This window comes from Haliaeetus leucocephalus, unplaced genomic scaffold, assembly GCF_000737465.1.
Source record: "Haliaeetus leucocephalus isolate CR32 unplaced genomic scaffold, Haliaeetus_leucocephalus-4.0 Scaffold220, whole genome shotgun sequence".
Taxonomy (NCBI): Eukaryota; Metazoa; Chordata; class Aves; order Accipitriformes; family Accipitridae; genus Haliaeetus; species Haliaeetus leucocephalus.
The window spans coordinates 734,660-758,950 of NW_010972656.1; the positions used below are offsets into that span (position 1 = coordinate 734,660).

The 24,291-nt window shown below is 37.0% G+C and overlaps 1 protein-coding gene across 1 annotated transcript; it reads left to right on the plus strand.

Moving 5' to 3' along the window:
- The first annotated feature begins 631 nt into the window (after positions 1-631).
- On the plus strand, positions 632-23,308 carry SMARCA5 (SWI/SNF related, matrix associated, actin dependent regulator of chromatin, subfamily a, member 5). The gene is made up of 24 exons (XM_010566948.1): positions 632-721; positions 887-961; positions 3,889-4,055; positions 4,794-4,894; positions 5,501-5,601; positions 7,556-7,735; positions 9,219-9,374; positions 9,478-9,609; positions 10,389-10,457; positions 10,992-11,101; positions 11,374-11,600; positions 13,334-13,455; positions 13,544-13,696; positions 14,933-15,069; positions 15,796-15,940; positions 16,179-16,298; positions 16,531-16,641; positions 17,226-17,339; positions 17,545-17,667; positions 18,949-19,081; positions 20,081-20,199; positions 21,191-21,403; positions 21,857-21,967; positions 23,011-23,308. The coding sequence occupies exons 1-24, from the start codon at positions 632-634 to the stop codon at positions 23,074-23,076; spliced, it is 3,075 nt and encodes a 1,024-aa protein (XP_010565250.1). The 3' UTR covers positions 23,077-23,308.
- The last annotated feature ends 983 nt before the right edge of the window (positions 23,309-24,291 follow it).

The following is a 24,291-nucleotide window of genomic DNA, read 5'->3' on the forward strand; positions in this document are numbered from 1 at the left end:
ATGGTTAGTAATGATTTTGAAGGCATCTTGTTTGTTTCCTTTTCTCACCCTTTCAACGATTGTTTTGTGATATACTGCCTTAGCGTGATTTACCACGGAAGGATCATGCCATTGGTTTTGGTTTTAAGAACAGAAGATGGAATTATGTGTGGGAGATGACAGGGAAAGAGTTAACCTAATAACAGGAGAGACAAAGATAAAAAAAAACAAACAATCTGAAAGAGTAATTGAAGGCAGCATGTCAAGGATTTGGCAGGAAAGGGATGAGGGAGGATTGCCCCCTCCCAACCAACTTGTTTTTCTGTTAGTGTGGTACCATTGGCGAGAACAATAATTATTCGATTTAGTAAACTAAAAAAAGGGAAAAATGCAGTTTGTCTATATTCCTACCCTGCTTCCAGGACAAAGCTGCAGTCCAGGTTCTTACTTAGACTTGTTCCCTTGATACAGAATGATGAGGGATTGGGGTAATCTGGAAAAAGGAAAAAAATTTGAAACTACTCTTGCTTTGGGACCAGAGCTAGTTCTTTCCCAGTACTCTCCAGAGCCAGCTTTCGGAGGGTTTTGGCTCAGCACCCTAGAAGCGGCATGCCGAGCTCCTGGACCACAGCTGTCTCTCTTATTCACATTGATGTGGTGCTTTAATGATGGAGCTAAATCGGATTACAGAGATCTAGCTCTGTCCCTCATCCCGTGGCAGGGATCTTTGATCCATCTCCAGGTAATTTTACAGTAAGTAATAGAAAGCTGCCTATATCAAAGCAGCAAAAGATGGCTGTGCCATCTGATGTCGATAGATAGTAATTTGAAACAAGCTTGTTCTCCTTTACATGGGCATTTTCCCTTGTTCAGAAAATAATTTTTTTTTAATCTTTTTTCATATCAGGAATCCTTTGAGGGTGCATCACCAGGAAAACAAAAAGAAATCCAGGAAGCAGATCCTACGTATGAAGAGAAAATGGTATGTAACATTTGGGACTGTGTACAGCTATTCAGCACTTATGCATTTGCTTATAATAGACTGAGTTTCCTGCTTGTTTGAAATCTCTTGACTGGATTTATAAAGCTTTGTCTAGTTATTCAAAAATATTTGAGTAACTCGAAACCAAAAAATATCCAGGAAAAAAACCCTCAGACCCTTCTCCTTTTTAGCATTTTGTTCACTGGTCCTCTGCTTTTTCTTCATTTCCATTGCAGTCATTTGTGAGAATAACTGTTAATGTATTTTGCTGTTTCTAGGGAAGTATAGTCCTAGCAGCTTTGAGGTGCTCTAGATTTAGAAGAATGATATGATGGAAAATATTCAAATGTCTTAGGGGAAAAAATGTAATAAAAAGTTGTCAAGTTGCTTTTGAAGGTTATCTGTAGAGTTGTCCTTCCTGTAGGCAAGGGGGATTATGAAGAGTTGAGTATTCACTTTCTTGGTTGGAAATGGAAAGATGCTGTAGGAAAGTGTCCGTAAGTACTTAAATGGCTGCTACCTTATTTTTCAATGTATGGAATCAGTTGAAGTCTAAGACCTTTTTTATATCACTGTTGTGTACAGGAAAATAATTCCAGACTTATTTTTGAACTGCAAGAGTAGCAGTCCTTTGTAGGAAAAGCATAGTAATTTCTATTTGGGGGGGGTAAGCGGTAAAAAAGGAGGTTTGGCATAAGGCATTGAGTAGGCACCGCATTCATTTTCAGTTGAAATACGCTTTAGTAGGAAGACTTCAAAATAGGCAGGTTCTTTCAAACAGTACTGTTTACGGGTCAAAGTCAATAAAAGATGGCTTTCAAAATTCACTGGAGGCTGAGGAGGGGTTTGCTGTTTAGGACAGGCACTGACTGTAGGTCTTGGCCAACTTTTCAACTCTTTTGCTTTGTCTAGACTGAAAGGGATTTTGTTAGCTTTTTCAGAAATTTAATTTGTTCTTTGTGAAGCTCTAGTTAGAGTCCTGGAGCCTTTGAAGATGGTGATTCTGTGCTTCACAGGTTAGATGGGGAGAAAATTAATATTTTTCTTTTTTTTTTTTTTTTTTTTTTTTAGTTTTTATATATCCTAAATGTAAGAGATGGAGCCATACACTCCTCGCCATCTTATTGCATTTTCTTTCTCTGTTTCTCCCTGTTTTCCTTTCTTCCTGTTTGTAATTCCAGTGTCTGTGACTGCATGTGGAATTTCTTCACAGGAAAGTGAAACTGATTCTTATAATTTGCTGCTTCCTGTGTTGTTTCTTCTTGTCACTGAAAATAACCCAGTCGTCTTCTGCTAATTTCTTTGTGCTACTTCCTGGCAAAGTGAAGAAAGTGAACTAGGAGTTGTCTCTTCTAGTCTCTAGACAGGCACAGTTACAAGGAGTATTGTGTTTTACTGTTGCAATAGTCAGAAGATGCACTGCAAAAGAAAATGGGAAAAGTTTCTCTGTTGGTAGAAGGATAGCTCAAGGTTGCAGAGCACAGCCTGTTTTTGTCTGTGTCCTATCTAAAAGATACAGATAATGTTTGTTAGTCTCTTAAAGGAATATCCTCAAGCGCAATGAAAACGAGTGGTGGGGATGTGTGTGCAAGTGCCAAAACTTGCAGAAGATTCCTCACTACAACTTTAGAATGAGGAAACTTTTGCAATGCAGTCTGTATCGCTTCTACTTGCTTCTCTTTTGCACAGCCAGTGAAACAAGTACTTAAAAATTTAAGGGTCAGCAATTTGGATAGTAGTAAGATCATACCTAGTTTAAGCTTCAGAAACTGTTGCAAAGTAAGCAAAAAAAACCCCCAAACCTATGAAGAAGAGACAGGAAAACTTTTAATTCAATGGATGTGGATTGTAGCTGTGTTAATCAAGCTTAAACTATAGTTAGAGTGAGTGTGACTCTTCTGTGGTACATACAGGATCTCTTTCTTGGTCTCTTTCTTCTCTAACCCCCTGTCTTCCTGTCTTTTACATAGTGCAGGAACTGCTTGCTTTAAAGAGAAGAACACTCACAGAGCTGGCATTGCTCTTGCAGAAGTCTGGAACATATGTTCCTTTTTACTAAGAAAACTGACTTCCTGTAACTGTGCAAGTTGCTAAATACCAGGTTATGTTGTGGCAGCTGGCAGAATGTCAGAGTGGTTGCTGTTAAGCTTGGAGCTGTTTTCCATCTTGATTGTCTGTTCTAAAGTCTTGATGTGGCCTTGGGAAGGTGTGTTGATTCCAGGTGGAACCTGTCTCAAAGGAACTGAACCTTTTAGATGCTAATATTGTCTCCTGTAATCTTTTTTGCACAGCAGAAACAGTGACTCATATCAAAGGGGGCAGTCTGACAAGTTAGACTGAGCATATCTAAGCGGTCTCTGCTGCTGAAATAAGTGTTCTGGCTTCTAGCTATAGGCTCTTGTGCCCCCTCCGCCCCCTTTCATGCCAGCTCTTTTGTTTATCTGACACCACAGTGAGGTGGTGTATCTCACTGAGCAGGCAGGAAGCTAATGCGCTAGAAAATAGTTGTTGCCAGGTTGGTGATATGAACAAGTTCATTGAAGAACCCTGTGCATTCTGGATGGGAGTAAATTTCTGGGAGTGGGACTATCATTTTTGATAGGAGAAGGTTGTTAAGGGGCCTCTGGCCTCGTCTAGTGACACTCATGCAATCTGTGCCAAAGTCAGATTTCAGTCTTAGCGCAGGTCTGTCTTGCCACTTTGATCTTACTGCATGTAGCAAAGGCTAGCCTTGACCCAATAATAGAATATTGAATCTGTCTGCAACAGTTATATTGATGTTAATCATCTCTTCTTTGTTATTGTAGCTATGTATATAAAGAAATGTGAATCTATATTGTTTAAAAAACATTTGTTAGCTTTTCCTTTTGAATGAATACATACTGTAATGTCTCACACTTGTTCTACTTAATTTTCCTTGTCAACAGCAAACAGACAGAGCAAACAGATTTGAGTATCTGTTGAAGCAGACTGAGCTGTTTGCTCATTTCATTCAGCCTGCTGCTCAGAAAACTCCAACTTCACCTTTGAAAATGAAGCCTGGACGTCCACGAATAAAGAAGGATGAGAAACAGAATTTACTGTCAGTTGGCGAGTGAGTGATGACATGTAGGCCAGCTTGTACTGTAATTATGGATTTTATTGTACTTTAGAAGCGTAAGTTAAACTTGCTAGTCTTTTGTCCTGTTTTGGTGTGTGTTTTATGCTGTCTAATTGTGGTATTTTTCAACTGCCCACCTGTAAGTTGCGGCTTGTTAAAGAATTCTAGGAGCTGTAAGAATTTTGTGTTGGTGGTAAAGCACTATCGTGATTAAAAGTATACCAGCATGAAGAAAAGCGGGGGCAGAAAAGTAGAGCGTTTGTGGCTGTAAGTTGTAAGAGTTCACAGAGAACATCAGTATACTGCATCTTACAGGCAGCTTGAAAATCAGAAGTCTGGAAATTTGGATCGCTTTCATTGCAGCTTACATGGCTACAGTATATCTAGCACTGGACAGATGTTCCAGAACTCTTAAATACAGTGTCGTTCCCTGTCTTGTAGTTAAAGGCCAGTACTGACGCACACAGTTTATCCCTTTTCAGTCACTTCGCTCTAATATTTGAGTCTGCTGACAATGTGGTCATCTTAACTTATTAAGAAGCTAATAGCTCTAAAGAGTTAAAAAGCAGCATTTCAGTTGATCAGCTACACACGAGTTCTTCTGAAGAATCTTGCTAGAAGCTTCTTTGGGTGTTTGCATTCTGTACTGCAATGACATTAGATTTAATTTCAAAACAGTTTCACATCTTTTCAGTTTAGCCAGAAACTTACTTCTTTCTTGCACTTTTTCAGCTACCGCCATCGTAGAACAGAGCAGGAAGAAGATGAGGAGCTGTTAACGGAAAGCTCCAAGGCAACTAACGTCTGCACTCGATTTGAAGAATCTCCATCATGTGTGTTTCCTTTTTTTTTTTTATTTTGTCCCTGTTCTTTTCCTTCAAAATGTTGTTTAAAATGAAATTTATTTTCATCCTTCCCAAGGACAATAAATCAATTTTGGAGGACGGAAGAAGGAGAAAAAAGATCCAGCACCTGTCTAATGGGACAAAACATACTAGTGAGGGACTGTTTATTTTTCAGTGAGGCTAGAAAGATGGTCCAGTGACCCTCGTCCTTTAGAAAACCATTTGCTATACTTTAGTTAGTAGGAAAGAGCTAGCTGGTTTTAAGTCTGTCATCTTACAATTTTTACATATGTAACCTATCTTCTGATACAATTTAAAGTACCTGACAGCTTCCAGTTCATTTAACAGAGAATTCAGTATTCTATTGTTTTAACATTTGACTGTGTTCTGATTTGGGGGGTGGTGATAGAGTTAGAATTTCTATGTATTTTGGGTTCTTGCAGAAAACAAAGCTGTTAGAGCAGCTTGCAGAAACAAAATTAACATGTTGCTGTCTCCAATCTGCATTGTCCTTGGAATTAACTGCATGAAATTTACTACTTGATTTTGTTCTGTTTTTACAGATCTTTTAGTCTATTTTTTCATGTCTTTTAGATGTTAAATGGGGAAAGCTGCGTGATTATCAGGTCCGAGGACTGAACTGGCTCATCTCTTTGTATGAAAATGGCATCAATGGCATCCTAGCAGATGAAATGGTATGCATATAGCCCATGTTTTTGAGGACTTGTGTCCACATACGATACAATTCAATTTTAGTTCAGCTATATATATATATGGTTTTTTTATAGTACAAAATGTAATATACAGTTTGCCTAATCTTATTTTTCTAGTATGTTTTAAGTTACTAAAGTTAAAAGTATCACAGGTGTCTTTATTTAAATAAACTGTGCAGGTAGTTTTACAAATAGGCATATGTAAAGCAAATCTGTCAACCTTTAGAAAAATAAAATTCGGTGGAGGGAAGTTATTCTATAGAATGGCGTGTCCTCTATTTTTTTCTCTAAATTGCAGCTGTTTTGTTACAGTATTCTCAAGCTGCCCTTGTGAAGAGAGTGTCGTGTATGAAAAGAGCAACAAATGTGGGAACACTTCCTTTTGTTGTTAGGGTAAAATGCAGATAGCAGGGTATGAGTGTCCTGTATGGACTGATCTCAGCAGCAAGAGCTACACCAGTGGGAAATGTTCTGTGGAAAATGATGCAAAGATTGATGTAGCTAGAGAGCTGTGTTAAAATTTCTTTCACACCGCGACCATGAACAGTTCAGTCAGCGCTGGCCGTAGTAGTTTTTGTTTCTGTTTTTATTCTTTTTTCCCTGAAAGACAAGGGATGAATGCAGAAGAAATTGCAGTAGTTTGACAGGCAGATATGTTCTTGTCCTCTAAGTGATTTTTAGTTGTATCTGTTTTTCATAAGGAGCAGATAAGGAAAAACAAAAATCTAATTCTATTTTAGTATATTGCATTTCTCATACCTTCTGGTAATTTCTGTGTAATAAAACTTCTTCAAGATAAATTAGAGACAAGTGAATTTAAATTATTGTTTGGTAACATGTTTAATTTTGAAATAGATCAAGGATTTTCTTCAACATACATGCTTATGAGTAGAGGAATTTTCTTTTTTTTTTTTTTTCTGAGTACAGTTCTAAGTGGAGCAGGCTTGTTTTAACAAAAACAACTGGAAAACTTTCTAAGTCTTTGGATTTGTGGTATTCCAAAATCCATTTTGCATTTGAGAAGTTTAAATATTTATTTAAATATTTTTTGATTGATTCTTAAATATTGATCCTTTTGAACTTATTAATGCCTTTCACACAGCTTGTAAACGCTTTTCCACATCTTATACCAGGTGGAATATGGTTATTTTGAAGACAAAGGCTTGAATTTTAGAAGCAAAAATAACTTGCATTCATGGTTTTCGTTTTCTTTAAATCCCATGTGTTTGAGTCATAATCTTTTTGAATTATTTAAATAATATGAATGATCTGTTTTTTGCATGTCTCCCTCAGTTTTGTTTTACTTAAAATTACATGCTGAAGATACAAAGTTTTAAATATTTCTTTTGAATAAAGAACAGAGCACTTAAAAAAAGTGCTTCTAAAGCAGCTCAGTATTTGTTTTCTTTGACATATGCAGCTGTTCACATTTATGTTTGGCTTTCTTCTCAAAAGAACTGACATCATGTCATGGCCTGTAAAAGCCTCCTTACAGGGTTCTTAATTTATTCACTTTATTTCAAGTTTAAGAGAACACAAATGTCCAGTTTGTAAAGTTCGTTGACCTCTAAATAAATAATCTGAGTACACCCCAGTCTACAAAACAAAATTTTATGAAATAATGTTTTCTTGCACTTTTAAGAATGTACCTTATTTGAAAGGTAAGGCAAAATTCTAACTTCATAATCCAAGGTTTGAAAATGTTACTTTTTTTTTTTTTTTTTTTTTTTTTTCTTTTTATTAAATACGGGAAGCCATGCAAGCTTTTCGTAACCAAGATTTTGATGCCTTTTCTGAGTAGCACTGTCCTTAATATATCTCACTCATTTGTTCAGGCTGCTGTGTCTTCCATGTTGTACTCGGAACTCACTCTTGGGTTTTTTAAAGGTGTTTCCCGAGAGACTTTTTTTTTCTGACATGTTAAGGTCTCTTACAGGGTCTTGGGAAGACACTGCAAACAATTTCTCTTCTTGGATATATGAAACACTACAGAAATATTCCTGGTCCTCACATGGTGTTAGTTCCGAAGTCCACTCTACATAACTGGATGAACGAATTCAAGAGATGGGTACCTACACTTCGAGCAGTTTGTTTGATAGGTGACAAAGACCAGCGAGTAAGTTTTGATGTGGTTGTTTTTCCTGTGTAAATCCAGCATGTGATCCTGCTGTCCTTTACGTTTACCTTTCATTCACAGGGAAAGATATTACTTGGATTTGTGGTGGTTAAACAGTAAGAGAAGTGCTATCTACTTAAAATATAACCAGCTTAGAATTCACATGTGTGTTGCCCGGCTATTGCTTTGTCACTTTACACTCATAATTTCTTGTCCAAAGATTTTCTCTCTCCTTTTGTGAAGGCAATACACCGTGTAGACCAGCAAAACCCAATAAATCTTAAAATAGGAAAATAAAATGTTTCATGTAAAGTGCCGTCATTTGTATGAGTATATATATCTGTAAAAAAGTAATTTGTTTTCTGCTCTACATAGTACAGTACATTGTATTGGCTGTAACAGCAGCAGCTCTTAAGAGGATTATGGGGTCTGTCACTAAGGAACTGTTTTCTGAAAACAGTTGTCAGCTTAATGTTGGAGGGGGCAAGGTGGGTTGGTTGCTAAAAGTGGTACGCAAATGGATCTTACTTGGCTTGAATTTTGTCAGTTAAAAGAGAGAATACTGTTCAGCCTCTTATGGCCTTACTATTTCGATCATTCTCTTTTTGTTACTTCATATCAGTTCTTTGCTACTTTTTTTTTTTTTAGCACAGCAAAGAAAAAAAAATGGAGTATGACGGTGTATCTGTAGATCTGTCAACTGGAGTTACCCATTTATTTATGGAAGGAAGAGTTATTACTGGTGCCATTAAACTTCTGCTTTTGTCAGCAGATTTTTTTTTTTATTCTAAAGGCATCTAGCTCTATTTTCAGAGTTTGTTGGGTTGGAAATTACAAAACTATTGATGAAACTTTAAATAGTTCTGGAGGTCATTGGTCCAGGTCTGATATTTTGTGATTTTTTTGTTTTGGTTTTTTTTAGTGCATCTGTTTTGAATACAAAAGTTCTTACTCTTTTTTCAGTATATTTCTTGCTTATAGGAGTGAAGTTCTTGACATTTATACACCCCTGTGTTTTGAATTCTGACTAATTACTGTGTCCGCTTTTAACCTTGGATGTCAGCAGTCTAGAAGTTGTTCAGTTAGCCAAATAAAGCAGTGCTTGAGATTATTTTTTATATTCAAAACCTACTGTTTTCTAAACTTAAAAAAAACAAAGCAAACCAATAGAAAATTAATTTTGAGTTTTGATCTTAGAGTTCAGCTATTGAAAACCTCATGTGTGTACGTAGTTGTGCAGTTTCCAAAGCCAGAAGTTAGAGCTGAAATCCCTTCTCTGCTCTGCCCCAAGGGTTTTAGCAGCTTCAGCACTGACACAATTGTCAAGCTTTACAATGGTTGTATGTTATATTGCCTCTGTAATTAATTTTATCTTTTCTTTCAAGTTTAGTAGCAACATTGGTTTAAAATTTTAACAGCGCTAGTGTGTTTTTGGTTTAGATTTGACAAAGCCTCAGTAACTAACTGTCACCTTGTTGTCTAGGCTGCCTTTGTCAGAGATGTGTTGTTGCCTGGAGAATGGGATGTCTGCGTAACATCATATGAAATGCTCATCAAAGAGAAATCAGTATTCAAAAAGTTTAACTGGAGATACCTAGTTATAGATGAAGCCCACAGGATTAAAAATGAAAAATCAAAGGTAATTTATACTTTCACTGAAAGAGAGATTTGTGTGGATTATTAGGTGGTGATGTGGGGACTACTAATATTTTTATATTTGCTCATGTCTCAATGTCCTTCAGTTATCAGAAATCGTGAGAGAGTTCAAGACTACAAATCGGCTGCTATTAACTGGAACTCCACTTCAGAACAACTTACATGAACTCTGGGCACTTCTTAACTTCCTTTTGCCAGATGTGTTTAACTCATCTGAAGTAAGTCTTCATTTCTGCTAATCAAATTAAGTGAACTTTGCTGCTTTTCCAGATTTGAAAATAGACCTTAATATGTATAGTTAGGAGTATCAGTTACTGATAATGATAGATTGACAGAAATGTTTCCAGAAATGTGAAGTATAGTAGGGTAGACTACTTTTCTCAGCTTGGCCATTTTTAAGGGCTGTTGTGAGCTTAGCAGATATAAGAGGTATTTAAAATCACAATGTGAAGATGATCTCTACTGCATTTCAAAATAGGTTTAAGCATTTTATGACAGCTAAACCAACTAACTTTGTTCTTATATTTAACTATAAGTTACCTTATTGTTTATCTAAGACTTCTTTCCTGTGAGTTGGGAGATACTATGTAATGACCAAAAGACTTCACAAAGTGAAGGATGTGCTTAACTGTTTTGATGAATTGGGAGCATAACATCTCTAGAAAGGGAAACCTTGTGGTGCATTACACCAAAATTTTACTTTTCATTTTTCATCAAATGCTGCAGTAGTACGCTTCTTCCAGATGGAATTTGTCCAATGGAGTGATATCAGTGAGTCTTTTTCAACAGAAAAGGACTTGCATATTGATTCTTTTTTTTTTTTTCCCAGAAGACATTGTGTTATAAAGCTTTCCATAAAAATAGACCAAAGAGGGTAATTTGTTCTTTTACTTACTGCCTGTGTAAGAGAATCACCTGAGGTGTATTTATTCACCATTGTAATGACATTGCACCTTGAAAGGAAACCTCTTACTTACCAGTGATTTTGTTGATACAGGACTTTGATTCATGGTTTGATACAAACAACTGTCTAGGGGATCAAAAGTTGGTGGAACGTCTCCACATGGTAAGTCTTTCTGCTTTTTGTATAAGTGTTACGTTTACCTAAGTTAGGTTCTAAATAATTCTTCTAATGCTTCTTGCGACGAAGTATTAGGGTGAGGTAGCTTATTCCAGAAACTATGGTAGGCTTTCAGGATAGGTTGGTGAAGCTCAGAAGATGATCTGTGTCTTGAAAAGGAAATTGTTTTGGAGGGAAGAGAAGGGTCGATAGTTCTGACTTTCAGGGTTCTGAAATACTTACATTAAAAATATTGGCTATGAAGAGACTAGATATTTCAGTCAAGCAAAATTAAAAAAGAATCGAGGGGCATAGAACCATCTAAAAGATGATTTTGGCCTAATCTTTGAGTCTTCCAAAGAAAGCACATGTATATTCCCATGTATAAGAACTTGTCCATATAGATTGCTTTTTCAGATTATCTGGTAATAGGTCTGGTGTTTGAGCATTTATGATAGAGAATACCTGCACTGCTTCTGTCTGTTGACCTGTTCAGTGTTTCAGTTTCCAAAATACGTTTAATGATGCAATCTCTTTCAGGTGCTACGACCATTCCTTCTACGTCGCATTAAGGCTGATGTAGAGAAAAGTTTGCCTCCAAAGAAGGAAGTTAAAATTTATGTGGGTCTCAGCAAAATGCAACGAGAATGGTAATTCACGTACTTGACTGTGCTATGGTGAAGGCTCAGAAGGAATGTGCTGCTTGTGACTTGATTATTGTGTGGATCTTGATTTAATTCCTTCTGGTGTACTCCCAACTCATACATATTTCCTTGTGACACTTGTGATGACAAAACCGTGCATATCAGGGGGAGTTACTGGATGAAATGAGGGGGAGGGTGAGCTTCTGACTATACTTATCATTTAAAGAAAGGCCCACTTTGTTTTAGGGTTACAAAAGTTTTTTCTTTCTTTGATGTAGGTATACACGAATCTTAATGAAGGATATAGATATATTGAATTCAGCTGGGAAGCTGGACAAAATGAGACTGTTGAATATCCTCATGCAGTTGCGAAAATGTTGCAATCACCCGTATCTCTTTGATGGAGCAGAACCTGGTCCACCTTACACAACAGATATGCATTTGGTCACCAACAGTGGCAAAATGGTAGTATTGGACAAATTGCTACCTAAGTTGAAAGAACAAGGTATGCATCTCGTTGTTGTTGTTTGAGAGTTGTTTGGTTCAATGATAAAAATAAAAGTTAGTGCTTCTTAATGTTTCCATGTATCCTGAGCAAAACCCAGCACATTTTAGCCAGGATTATTGTGGATTTCTAGCATGGTACCAGCTTGTCAGGCACTATATCTTAAGTAGTTGACACAAAAACAATTTGTGAAGTGCCTTCATAAATAACTGGATCAATAGTCCATTATGGCTTTTTGTGATGGTGTTTTGATTTTTTTTTTCCCTTTTAAAATTTTTTTTCTTTTTTCATCCCAGCTAAATTGAGACCACAGAAGCATCAGTTTGTCTGGGCTTTAGGTTTTCTTTCTTAGCATTATTAGCTGTTAGAAACATAATCATGTGGTATTTTAGCCACTCCTTTGATTTGCCGTGAAGTACCATTTCACATTCAAAGTGTTCATGTAAGGTTAAAGTCAAATCCGTTGTGAAATGTTGGTCTGTCTTGCTGCATATGATTTTGAGCAGCACCTGATTTTTTCAGTGAATTCTTTAAGGCATGCAAACATGGGGGCACACTCAGTTATTTTAAAGTTATTTGACATTAGGGAAAAAGCTCTGGAATACATTACTGTAAAACTTGGTCACCACAGAATTTTTGACTCATTATTTCAATGAGTATGCTTAATGAAGTAACTTGGCTAAAGGAGAGGAGCAAAGTTTGTGACTGGGGAGCCATTGCAGAAATATAAAACCAAATCCAAACCTTAGCCTTAGGTAATATAAAGGTAACCTGTACTTCGTATCCAGATATCGTTCAAGCAGCTGTGGCGATATATGTCATTGTAAGACTGAAAAAGAAGAATTCAGTGGTTACTTTGCTTTTTTTGATCTTGGCTTCTTTCTACTGTGTGGCTTCTTGTTGAGACGTGGCAATTAAAATTGGCCTAGTCTTAAATCAAATACTCATCTTTCTTAAACAAAAGAGAGTGAGTTCATTATTAGACCTTGAGTCCAAAGGACAAAAAAAAAAAAAAATCGTACTAGGAGAATATAGGGGGAGGTGGAAGCTTTGTAATATTCTGTGTTTTACTTAAAACTTTCAAGTAGGTTGGAAATGGTTGTGTGTGTATATATGTATAAATTACTGTACCTTTACATTTTTTGGAGGTTGTTCTTGCCAGGTAAGTAAACTGACAAGTCTTTAAGAAAAACTTACTTACTTTCTAGATATCTTATATCCAAAGCAAGTACTTCAAAATTTCATTCTTTGGTGTTTTTATATTTGTGTTATCATCTTACTTGGCTGTGTCTGGGAACACTTTGATAAGAGTACAACAGAAAACAAAAGCAAAAAGGCAGCCACTAACTAGACTCTAATATACCGTAAGGCAAGCAATCCCCATGGCAAGCACAGGAGCCTGCCAGTTGGTAGCTAAACAGCTGTAAGAGCTATGAATTCGCTCTAGCCCACTCCAGTCACGTCTGGTGTTACCTGGAACCCTTTGAGCCCTGCCTTGGGCACCAAAAAGGACTGCTGTGGTTTAACCCCAGCTGGCAACTAAGCAAGCCCCACACAGCCGCTGTGATGGCAGCAGCTGCAGCCCTATGTTATATATTGGGCTTTGAAATTCTAACTGCTTTTCTTCTCCGTACATGGAACTGCTCTCCTTCTCTTTCTGGTAACGCAAACTTGCAGAGTTTGATAAATCTTAAGTTTTGGCAAAAACATGAGAGAGCTTTTTACCCAAACAGGCTCAAGAGTCTTAATCTTCAGTCAGATGACCAGAGTCCTAGACATCTTGGAAGATTACTGTATGTGGCGAAATTATGAATATTGTAGACTAGATGGACAAACACCACACGATGAGAGACAGGTATTTAAAATTTTAAGTATTTTATTTAAGTAAAAATTGTACCCTTAAAACATTTGGTTCAACTGATATGTTCCTTTTATTTATTTAGGCATCTATTAATGCATATAATGAACCTGGTAGCTCAAAATTTGTGTTCATGTTGAGTACACGGGCAGGAGGTCTTGGAATCAATTTGGCTACTGCTGATGTTGTCATTCTCTATGATTCAGACTGGAATCCACAAGTAGATCTTCAAGCTATGGTAAGAATCTAGATGGAAATTAACATTCGTTCTTTTCTTTTTCATGGAACTTTCCTAGAAATGTGTGGCATGATGTAGTATTTAAAAAAAAAAAATTTAGTATTTTTCCTGCTTTAGGACAGGAGTAGTATTTGTAAGACTGATTTTTCAGTTCCAGTGCAGCTTCCACTGTGTGGAACCCTTAGTCACATTTGGGCTATACAATGTTTTATGCAGTGGGAAATGCTGGGTATATGCTACAGTACTCCTAATAGTATTTAATGCAAATAGCCTACTTTGTTCTTTAAAAAAAAAAAAAACAACCAAAAAAACCCCCAGATCTAGCATGTTAATCCCAAAACTATAAAGCTTTACTTCTGTGGGGGGTGGAGGTGAATGTGTTCACACTGTCTTCCTTGAGACCTTGGAAAAGAGATAAAGAAAAGGTGAATTAAACTTTTCAAAAACTGCTTTTATGGTGGTGGTAAGTGAGCAAGCTCCTTTTAGCAACATCTTTAATTTTTTTTGAAGTAGATTTGCATGCATCTCCAACCTTGGACTAATGTCAAGAACACTACTGACCACATAAGAAAGTAAAGCTATTTAAAAACTACCAGCATCTTTTGACTAATGAGGCCTTTCAGTGACAAATCTTGGAGATTTCTTTTTAATTATTTCAGTTAAGCTGTAGGTTCTCAAGTATTATAGCAAAAATTCGTTCAGAAGAATGATGGAACTGGTGTCTGGAAGCTAAAGCGCGATAGTTCCAGCTACTGCTATAGGTGTATGTTCAGAATACTAATTCTCACAGTTGTTAACGATTTGCCAGTCAGGTGAGGTGTGCATTGTATTTTTCTTGAAATATTCATGGCACAACTGAACAATTTTCAGAAAGGTAGCTTTTGGTTAGTACAGAGATAATTTCTTCAACACTTTGATTTTACAGAAGGTTACTTAAGGTCAGGAGCAGCCAGTCTTCTCCCCTGTGTCATTTAACCAAAAAAAACCCAAACACACACTGGTTTTAGGTATGAGACACATACTCGGTGTTGATGTTACTGAAAAAAACACCCCAAAACTTGCAATGCAGATAAGAACGTGCTACCTTGGGTAGTCATGTCAGCTTAATGTCTATAAAGATTTAACTAACCTATGCTATTCCGTTTAGTATGTTGAAACTAATGAGAATTGAAGACTGATTATATAGTCATGCTGGAAACCAAGTACTGAATTTTTTGTTACTCCTTTTTTGCCTAGGATCGAGCGCACAGAATTGGCCAAACAAAGACTGTTCGAGTGTTCAGGTTTATCACAGACAATACAGTGGAAGAAAGAATAGTGGAACGTGCAGAAATGAAACTCCGGCTAGATTCCATTGTCATTCAGCAAGGCAAGTATATGAAGGCAATTTGTTTGTATATATGATGTGATTCTCTTCTTTTTTTCACAACTTGTAAACTATAGTGAAATCAGCTAGTAAGCATCAAGGGGAATGTTGCTTTTGCCTCAGCTGAACTCTGAAGATAGAGTGCAAAGGCCTGATCCTTGAAAATTTATTTTACTGTAGGGGTGTAGGCTTTTCCTCGCTAACTTTTTGATTACCTGCCTAGTCATACCTAAGTAGAAGTGGGTATAGTCAGATTTATGTGTGGTTTTTTGTTTGGTTTTTTTTTTAAAGCACTCGACTTCTGCTTTGAACTGGAAAAATTAATGCCTTGCCTGTTTTTTAATAGATGGGGAGAAGTAATGACAATGTAAGCTTTTTGGTTGACTTCATGGGAATCAGTAACTTTATTTCTGAAAAAAGGACTCATAAGGTTTAGTCTGGAAATTGTGAAAATGTGCACCATAACAAAGCTTATATGGAAGACCTTACATCCAAAATGATGTTGTCTGAACACAATTCATGTATAATTCAGCAAATGTATGTGATCCCTGTATAGATTTTGCCCGCCTTTTTTTTTTTTTTCTCTCCCTTCATTTGGAATTTCCTTTACTGAGAGAAGAGAGTATAGCTTTCACATGGAAGTGTAAGGGGAATAAAAAATCACGTATTGCTCCTTCTGTAAGGTAAACTCTTTAGTTAGTTGTTACCCTCCAATGCTTTTATCTTCAGGAAGACTGGTGGATCAAAACCTGAATAAACTTGGGAAGGATGAAATGCTGCAAATGATTAGACATGGAGCGACACATGTGTTTGCCTCAAAGGAGAGTGAGATTACAGATGAAGATATTGATCACATTTTGGAAAGAGGTGCAAAGAAGGTAAGATAAAGTTTAAGAAAATGGAAGCCCAGCTGTAGACTTACTTAAATCTGATGGCAAGACAGTATATCCCTAGATGATAACTTGATTGTAAGCTAGAGAGAATAGGGGTTTTGCTATTGAGGGTTTCCATATTGGTCAAATATGCTTGTTTTTTCTACTCTTGTAAATGAGATCTTTTGTAATGAAGTACCTTTCAAAATTGCTACTGTTCTTTTCTCTCTCCTCCCCCTCCAAGACTGCGGAAATGAATGAAAAACTTTCAAAGATGGGTGAAAGCTCACTCAGGAATTTCACAATGGATACGGAGTCCAGTGTGTATAATTTTGAAGGGGAAGACTACAGAGAAAAACAGAAGGTAACATTTAAATCTCTTTTGGAGGAAAGCACTAAGTTGTATGATTGAACCATATTTATTTAAGAAGTGTGGGTTAAAATACAACTTAATCTATGAAAATAGTTTCTAAGTTTTATTACTTATTCAGTGAAGTAGATGTAGACCTAGTTTTATATAAAACTTGCAACTGGTCTGAATATTTTTCAAGGCTTAGTCTTAATATTTCTTGGGGTGGTGGGATCTGTTTTTATAGATGGCATTTACAGAGTGGATTGAACCACCTAAACGAGAAAGAAAAGCCAATTATGCTGTGGATGCTTACTTCAGAGAGGCTCTTCGAGTCAGTGAGCCAAAAGCACCCAAGGTGAGTTGGCCAATTTAAAAAAATAAATTGTGCAAATATGCATGATAAATGGCTACAGCTGAAAGTGAGAAATTGGTCTTTATTGATAAAAACTGCTCTATTCACTTTTATAAATTGGGGAGGCGATTGAAATTTAGAAAAATCCAAAGGACTTGAGACAAACTTCTGTGAGAAAAAAGTAAGAGCAGGATGAAACTTGTAAGATGTTAAGAGGGTGAGACCAGGGTGTTTCTTATTTTACTTTTATTGAAGCAGCTGTGATTTTTTCCATTCTTGTGGAAGATTTCCATAGTGGTACTCAGAACACCTGAACTTTGTTCAAGGGGATGCACATATGACTCTTTCCCCAGCCTCCTCCTCCTCCCAAAAGACCCTCTCCCCTTTTCTCACAGGTCTTTCACTCTTAGAATTCTTCGTGGTTGTAGTTGTCTCTTGCATTGTGTGGGCTTTTTTTTTTTTCTTTGTTAAGACTGCATTTTTGTAACTAAAGCTTTTTTTTTGCTCATGAACTGAAATCAGTTATTACAAGCAAACAGATTCTTTATGTGAAATGGAGTCAAATACAAACTTTGTATGTATTTCAGGCACCACGGCCTCCAAAACAGCCAAATGTACAGGACTTTCAGTTCTTTCCTCCACGCCTGTTTGAACTACTGGAAAAAGAGATTCTCTACTACAGGAAAACAATTGGGTACAAGGTAACTGAAGAATTCACGTGTTGCAACAGTTTACTACTGCAGCAGTAGGAGAATATGTACTTGTCCTGCCTTTCACGCTAATTTAAATGAAATAAAAAAGTCATTTTGAGCTGAACAAATGATTAGGTTATGTTAACAGAAAAGTGACAATTAGCAATTATCTGTGAAAAATTAATCAAATTTTACAAAATGCAAAACCTTTCAGGTACCTCGTAACCCTGATCTGCCAAACGCAGCCCAAGCACAAAAGGAAGAGCAGCTTAAGATTGATGAGGCTGAACCACTTAATGATGAAGAACTAGAAGAAAAAGAGAAACTTCTAACCCAGGTATGGTTGGGTAATTAGCAAGATGGAAATCAGCTGAAGCTGGCTTTGTGTTTTACAGTGTTACAGGAACATTTCTTTGTCATTGATTCACACATGCCAAAGTTAACGCAGCTGCAAGTTTTGATTCTGACTGAAAAGAGGTTTAGTGCATTAGGTTTGTCATCAGCCTGGGTATGTTTGAAGAACGTGCACTGAATTAGCGTGCTCGGGTTGTTCTGAATCTGGTCTATGTTCTGTGTATTTTAAGGCTGAAGAGTAAGAACTAAACCAGTGTCAGAGTCTGGCCTCCCAAGTTTGCACTGACTGTAGGGTGTGACATCTTTCCTCAGCTGTGGGACCTTGCAGGCTAGCTGCAGAGCTGAATGTGCTATTTGTCACATTATTTAAAGTGTATCATCTTCTGCCAAAGTATCACTCCCATATGGAAGTGAATCCTGCAGGATGAATGGTCAGTTTTCCTAAACTATGACTGGCAGTGGATAGTGTCCCTCTCTTAAAGAGGATATGAGCTGAATAGGTATATAATTAGGTAGCACATACATTTAAATCATTTAAAACAGGTTAGTGCCTGTTAGGCCTTACATGAGGGTTTTTTTGGTGGGGGGAGTTACAGGACAAGATCTCTTGCTTGAGTAGTAATGCACTGGAACAGTTCACTGTTAAAAACTATACAATCAAGCAAGCAAGCTGTGGCTAAATCATAACATGGCTAGCAGAATTTTTACTGCCAACTGTTTTTAAAAGTTATTGCTAATATGAAATTAGCCTATTTTGGCAGCTGATAACTTCAGCAGTACTATTTCTGTCCCTACTGAGTATCATCACAAGACAGCTTTAGACCACCTGAGGGAGGTTGACCAGGGGAAATGGCTGATGGCATCTGTGAGGCACTCAGTGGGCCTTTTTGACAAAACAAAACCATTATAGAGACTATTGCTTCACTTGTGGGATTTTTCTTCTTAAAAAGTGATCCCATGTTCTGTTTCAGAGAATATTGGTAGGAGGGATTAATCTATGAGCTGAAGACTCTTTTTATCCGAAACTAGTAGGTAGTCAGAGAACCAGTACTAATCATTACGCAGTATTTAGACGGAGAGACTACAGTGACTGCAGTATAAAAAACAGGTTTTATGCTAACATTATCTGCAGAGAAAGCAGAGGTTTAATACTGTTGGAATTGATGGAAGTGTTACAGGCTGTTTAAAGACATCTATTGAAACAAATTGGGAGAGAGACAAATACTGAACTTCTGTGCAATGTTTCCTTCTGATTGCTATAAAGGGATTCACTAACTGGAATAAGAGAGATTTTAACCAGTTCATCAAAGCTAATGAGAAGTGGGGCCGTGATGACATTGAAAATATAGCACGAGAAGTAGAAGGAAAAACCCCAGAGGAAGTCATTGAGTACTCAGGTAACTTACTTTTTAAGTAGTCAGCTCTGTGAGTGAGTCCATATCTAATGCCGCTTTCCTAGTTTGAACTGGCTATGAACGTGGTAATATCTTACCTCTGAGAATTTCTTACATGGCTCTTTTAGACTTTCAGGGTAGAATTGTACTGATGGATTTGGGGTCTGCTGATCTAGATTTTACCTTGTTTAGCCCCTGCGGAAGCAAAGCTGTACTAAAATGTGCATGTAAACTTTAATGTATCCTGAATCTACTCTAACTGGATAGTGCTGTCTTGAGTTCTTGTTAATTTTTGCAAAAGGAAATGCTGAGAAACAATGCTTAGCTGGAGAGATGTCATTTTCCCTTGTATTCACTAACCAGTAGTTTTCTTGAATCTTTACACCTTTATTACCTCATCCTCATCAAGAGTGGGATACAGTAAACATTTTGTGAATGAATATATAATGACCATTGGTTTTTGTAACCAAAGTCCACTTGGCTACTTACCTCTGATGTCTTGGAACTGTTTTCTACTGTAGTGCGGCTGCAAGGTCCTGGGGCTAAAATTCTAAAGATGTACCTATATAGCAGTTTACAGATGGGAAAAATTCTTTTAAAAAAACTTTTATTTAAGCACCTAGTGGTCTTTTAGACACTTGCTCTTGTCTTTGGCCACTCAGTTGCCCTTCTGCTTTGCTCTGTAAAAATGTATTGCTGTTATATCAGTTTCCGTTTTAAGAAGCTTTTTTCTTTGAGATTGGCTAACAAAAACCTTTCTGGCCTGTATCACACCTCATTTAAACTCAGGATTCCTATATCTGCCCCCTTCAAAATAGTATTTATGATACTGCAACATATGATATCAGAAAGTGAAGGTTCCTTATTGGGTAAAGGCATGCCTATTTATATACAGCAGTAAGTTCTGGTAAAAGGAAGTAACATCTAACACCTTTTTTAAAGGTAAAACCCCCTAACTTTTAGGATGCATGATAAGAAACTAACCAGTTGTTCTTTTCTTAGCTGTGTTCTGGGAAAGATGCAATGAACTCCAAGACATAGAGAAGATCATGGCTCAGATAGAAAGAGGAGAAGCCAGAATTCAGCGACGAATCAGCATTAAAAAAGCGCTTGATACAAAGGTATCTTTGCTGTGCTGCTTGCTTTAATTTCCCTGTGCCAGTGAGGTGAGATGCAGGACTCCATGTCTAGCCGGTGTTACTAATGTATGAAGACAACGTGTTGGGCATGGTATTTACCTCTTTTGCATAGTCCTCAGCAGTTGCTTCCTATACATTTTCCATTCTATAGAACTGCTGTCTGGATGATAACTTCAGGTATGGCCTAACCTGTTGTTTGTTACAATCATCTTTCTTTCTTTATCAGGGGACAGACTGTTCATAGTGCTGTATAACAAAGTCCCAATAACTACCTGCTTTTTGAAGCAGAATTTCTTTTGGACCTGTGCAACTGAAAATTATATATATATGTGTGTGTGTTGTTTAGAGCACTTAAAAAGGGAAGACTTACTTACCAAGCAGAGCAGGCTTCCGTTCAGATCTATGTTTCACCAACCAGGGTTTGGTAACAAACAGATTTGTAGTAAATTAAGACAGTCTATCAGAATTCCCCTCCTGCCCCCACTTCAGGTTTGACTAGTTAGTTACCTCTTCTAGGGAAGTCAGGGGAAGAACAGTGTCTGAGTCAATTAACCAGAATGCAGCTGAACCATGTGCTACAGCCTCATGTACCTTTTTACTCTTACTCCGATTTTGACTATTCCTGAGGATTTGTGTGTTAAAATGAATCACTGCCATTTGAAGCCTGGCAGATCTTGACTATTTTCAAATGTAGTGACAGGTCTGCCGTTAATCAAAAGATCACAAGCAAAGCTGTCTGTTGTCTAAACCAGCATTCACCAGTTTAGATGGTATTGGTAAATGCAGTATCTAGAACCCACAGTTCCTTACATGTGGTGACTTAGCACCAGAGATCATAAAAGATCTAGTTTTCTGACTTGGTATTTTGTTCATCTGCCTGTCTTCATGTGATGTATTGCTTTTCATATAAAACAGTTCTGTCCTAATTCTGAACTCTGTCTTAGTTTTGTATGTTCGTTCTTGTTTTGTTTAGATTGGCAGATATAAAGCCCCTTTCCACCAGCTAAGAATATCATATGGTACTAATAAAGGGAAGAATTACACTGAAGAGGAGGATCGCTTTCTAATCTGTATGCTTCACAAGCTAGGATTTGATAAAGAAAATGTTTATGATGAATTAAGACAGTGTATCCGAAACTCCCCGCAATTCAGATTTGACTGGTTTCTCAAGTCCAGAACTGCAATGGTATGTATTAATCTTGTTTGCTTTTTGTTCATAAATACCTATGACAACACTGTTACACATCAGGCTAATTAAATAGCTTCTGAAATACTGAGCTATGTGCGTGTGTACAATACGTAAAAATTTTTTTAGACTTTCCAACAACTGTAGTGGATGGCAAATGCCATAAACTAAAAAGTCTTATGGGAGGAGAAATTAAAAATTCCAAGGTACTGTTTTTTAAAATCAACATGAATTTGAGTTAAATACAAATGTGTTTTAAAAAGCTAACATCTGTGATCAAATCCATTCCTGTGAAGCCAGCCAGTAACTATCAAAAAATATTTCATTCCTTTTTTGCGCTGCCACGATATAGCAAAAAACTTTTACCTACTTACAGGCATTTCTAATCTTCTAACATGATTTTTACATTAAGTGGCTGCCTAATGTAGTGAGTGAGTATGTTGTGCAATTTAGGAGCTACAAAGGAGATGCAATACTTTAATCACCCTGATTGAAAGAGAAAACATGGAACTGGAAGAAAAGGAAAAGGCAGAAAAGAAGAAACGTGGACCAAAACCATCTTCGGTAAGATTTAAAAAGGCATTTCTCTGGAAAAGCTCATTTGAAGACAGGGTGCTTTTCTAATTGTCTAGGACAAGTAATATCTAACGTTACTTAAATAACAACAACAAAAAACCTATAGGGCAGCGTTAAGAGCTGCTTAAAGTTCACGCTGTCATTCAGGTAGCACAGTTGTGGATGTCAAATAAAGGAAAATAAGTTTAGGTTCTAAACCGTAGCTCACATGCTTTGGAGCAGATGATGTTATGTTCTGGATCACTGAGTTGGTACGCTGTATCAGTTTACCCTGGTAAAGTAAACCAGAGATTCATTTGGCCTTTTGATTAGTTTTTACCCCTAAAGAAATCCTGTGTTTACTACTGAGGGATACATAGGCAACATAGACAATTCATTCCACTTACTTGGAGAATGCTACAGATCTGTTTACAGGTGTTCCTATGCAGACTCTGCTGTCTGCCATCCCTTTCTTTCTATGGGGAGTTAGTCATGAAAGGGGCTTCTAGAGCTAGATTTGGGAAAACAGCACATATGCTTGACTATTCTCTTTGCTGACTAAAATACTGCTAGATAAGCAGGCCTGTGTTGTAAAAGAAATACCTACTTTACCCATTTTCTTGCCTAGATTTGTTGTTCAAGTTGTTGTTGCCTAGAGCTGTTGTATCAGAAACAGCACAACTTACTTTGCAGATATGCAGAAATCAGTAGAGTTAAGAGTGGTGGATTAATAAGTTCCTTAGAACTGTTCACAGAATATTTAAACAGGTATTTAGAAATACCCTTTCATAAATGGGAAGCTTTATAACATCCTTACTTGCTTCTATACACCATTTACCTCTATGAAATCGTACTCTTCCAGAATTGGAAGAATACAAGACAACGGCTATCCTGAGGAGGATCTGCCTATTTGCCATATTACAACATTTGCAACTGATCACATTTTAAAGCTGCCAGGGTCTAAATTATCTCCATGTGCTTTGACTTGAAATGCATTGCTTGCGTACAATCTTCTTGTATCACAATAACTTATTAAAAAACTTACCTTACAGGCACAGAAGCGCAAAATGGATGGTACTCCTGATGGTCGTGGAAGAAAAAAGAAGCTAAAGCTGTGAATGCAGAATTTTTGTAATCACTAAATTTAAAAAGTAGTTCTTTAATTTACGGGTCTTCATAAGATGTACTGTATAATGCTCAACTATTATGTCATTAAAGGACATCGGGTTCATCTGTTTACTGAACTAGAAACATAGTACTTAATGTAGTTTCACTTTTTTAAATGCAACAGCTGTGCTGAATTTTTTTTACCATTAACACTTGAAGTAATAAATAGGCTTCATTTATTAATAAAGCTTCATGTGACTTTTTTTCATTAATGTTTCTACTTGAATACCTATTTATTTAGTAGTTATCCCCCAATTTTTTTCCTCTTAGGGTGTTGCGAACACTTTTTCCATTATGATCAATAGAACTATTTAGTTGTGTTTTCTTGTTACAAGCCACTACCAGTCAAACCCCATTTCTGGAAATTCTGTGGCTCTGACCTTACCTTTATTGAACTTACTTTTACTGCACCAATATACTCTGTTCTCTGACAGTAATAGAAAGGCCAGGTATTACCTCAAGAACTAATGATCAACATACATACAGACTGGAACAAAATAGGAGCATTTTTCTGCTTAAAATCTGTGCCAGAAGAAAGGTAAGTCAGTCATGCTGAGGTTTGTACTTAATTAGAATGGCCTAAGAATGGTAGAATTGTTTTTATTGGCAAACAACAAGAAGTCAGACAGAAAACATAACAGTATGTAGAACCATCCCCTTCTCTCAAACAAGCTGTGGTAAAGGCAGAGACAGCCTTGATTGCTGTGAAAAGAACTGGTGCTGACTCCAGGTGTGCGAGATTGTTGTCTGGCAATCCACACTGTTCACTGAGCTAGTCTAACTGTACCATGCACAAGTGTTTCCTACACTGTCCTTTCTTTTTTATGTATCTGGCATATAATGACTGAGATGAACTCATGTGTTTCCCGATGCCATCATCTAACGGAGCATAATTTTGGAATTTACTACAGAACAAATGCTCAGTTTACTCATTGAGTAATCTTTGCTCAGTTTGGGCCCTTTTACGAATGCATATCAAAAGCCATCAGTGTTGCGTAAGCAGGGAGAAATGAAATGCATCCCTAAAAAAATCGGCTTTTTGGAGCTTAAGCAAAACGAGACTTAAGAAAAAGCTCAGAATTCACACATGTAGATTTCACATACAGCAGTACAGTTCTTACTAGTAAGTTAAATGAGTTTCTATTTGCAGGTGACTGATTTGCAGA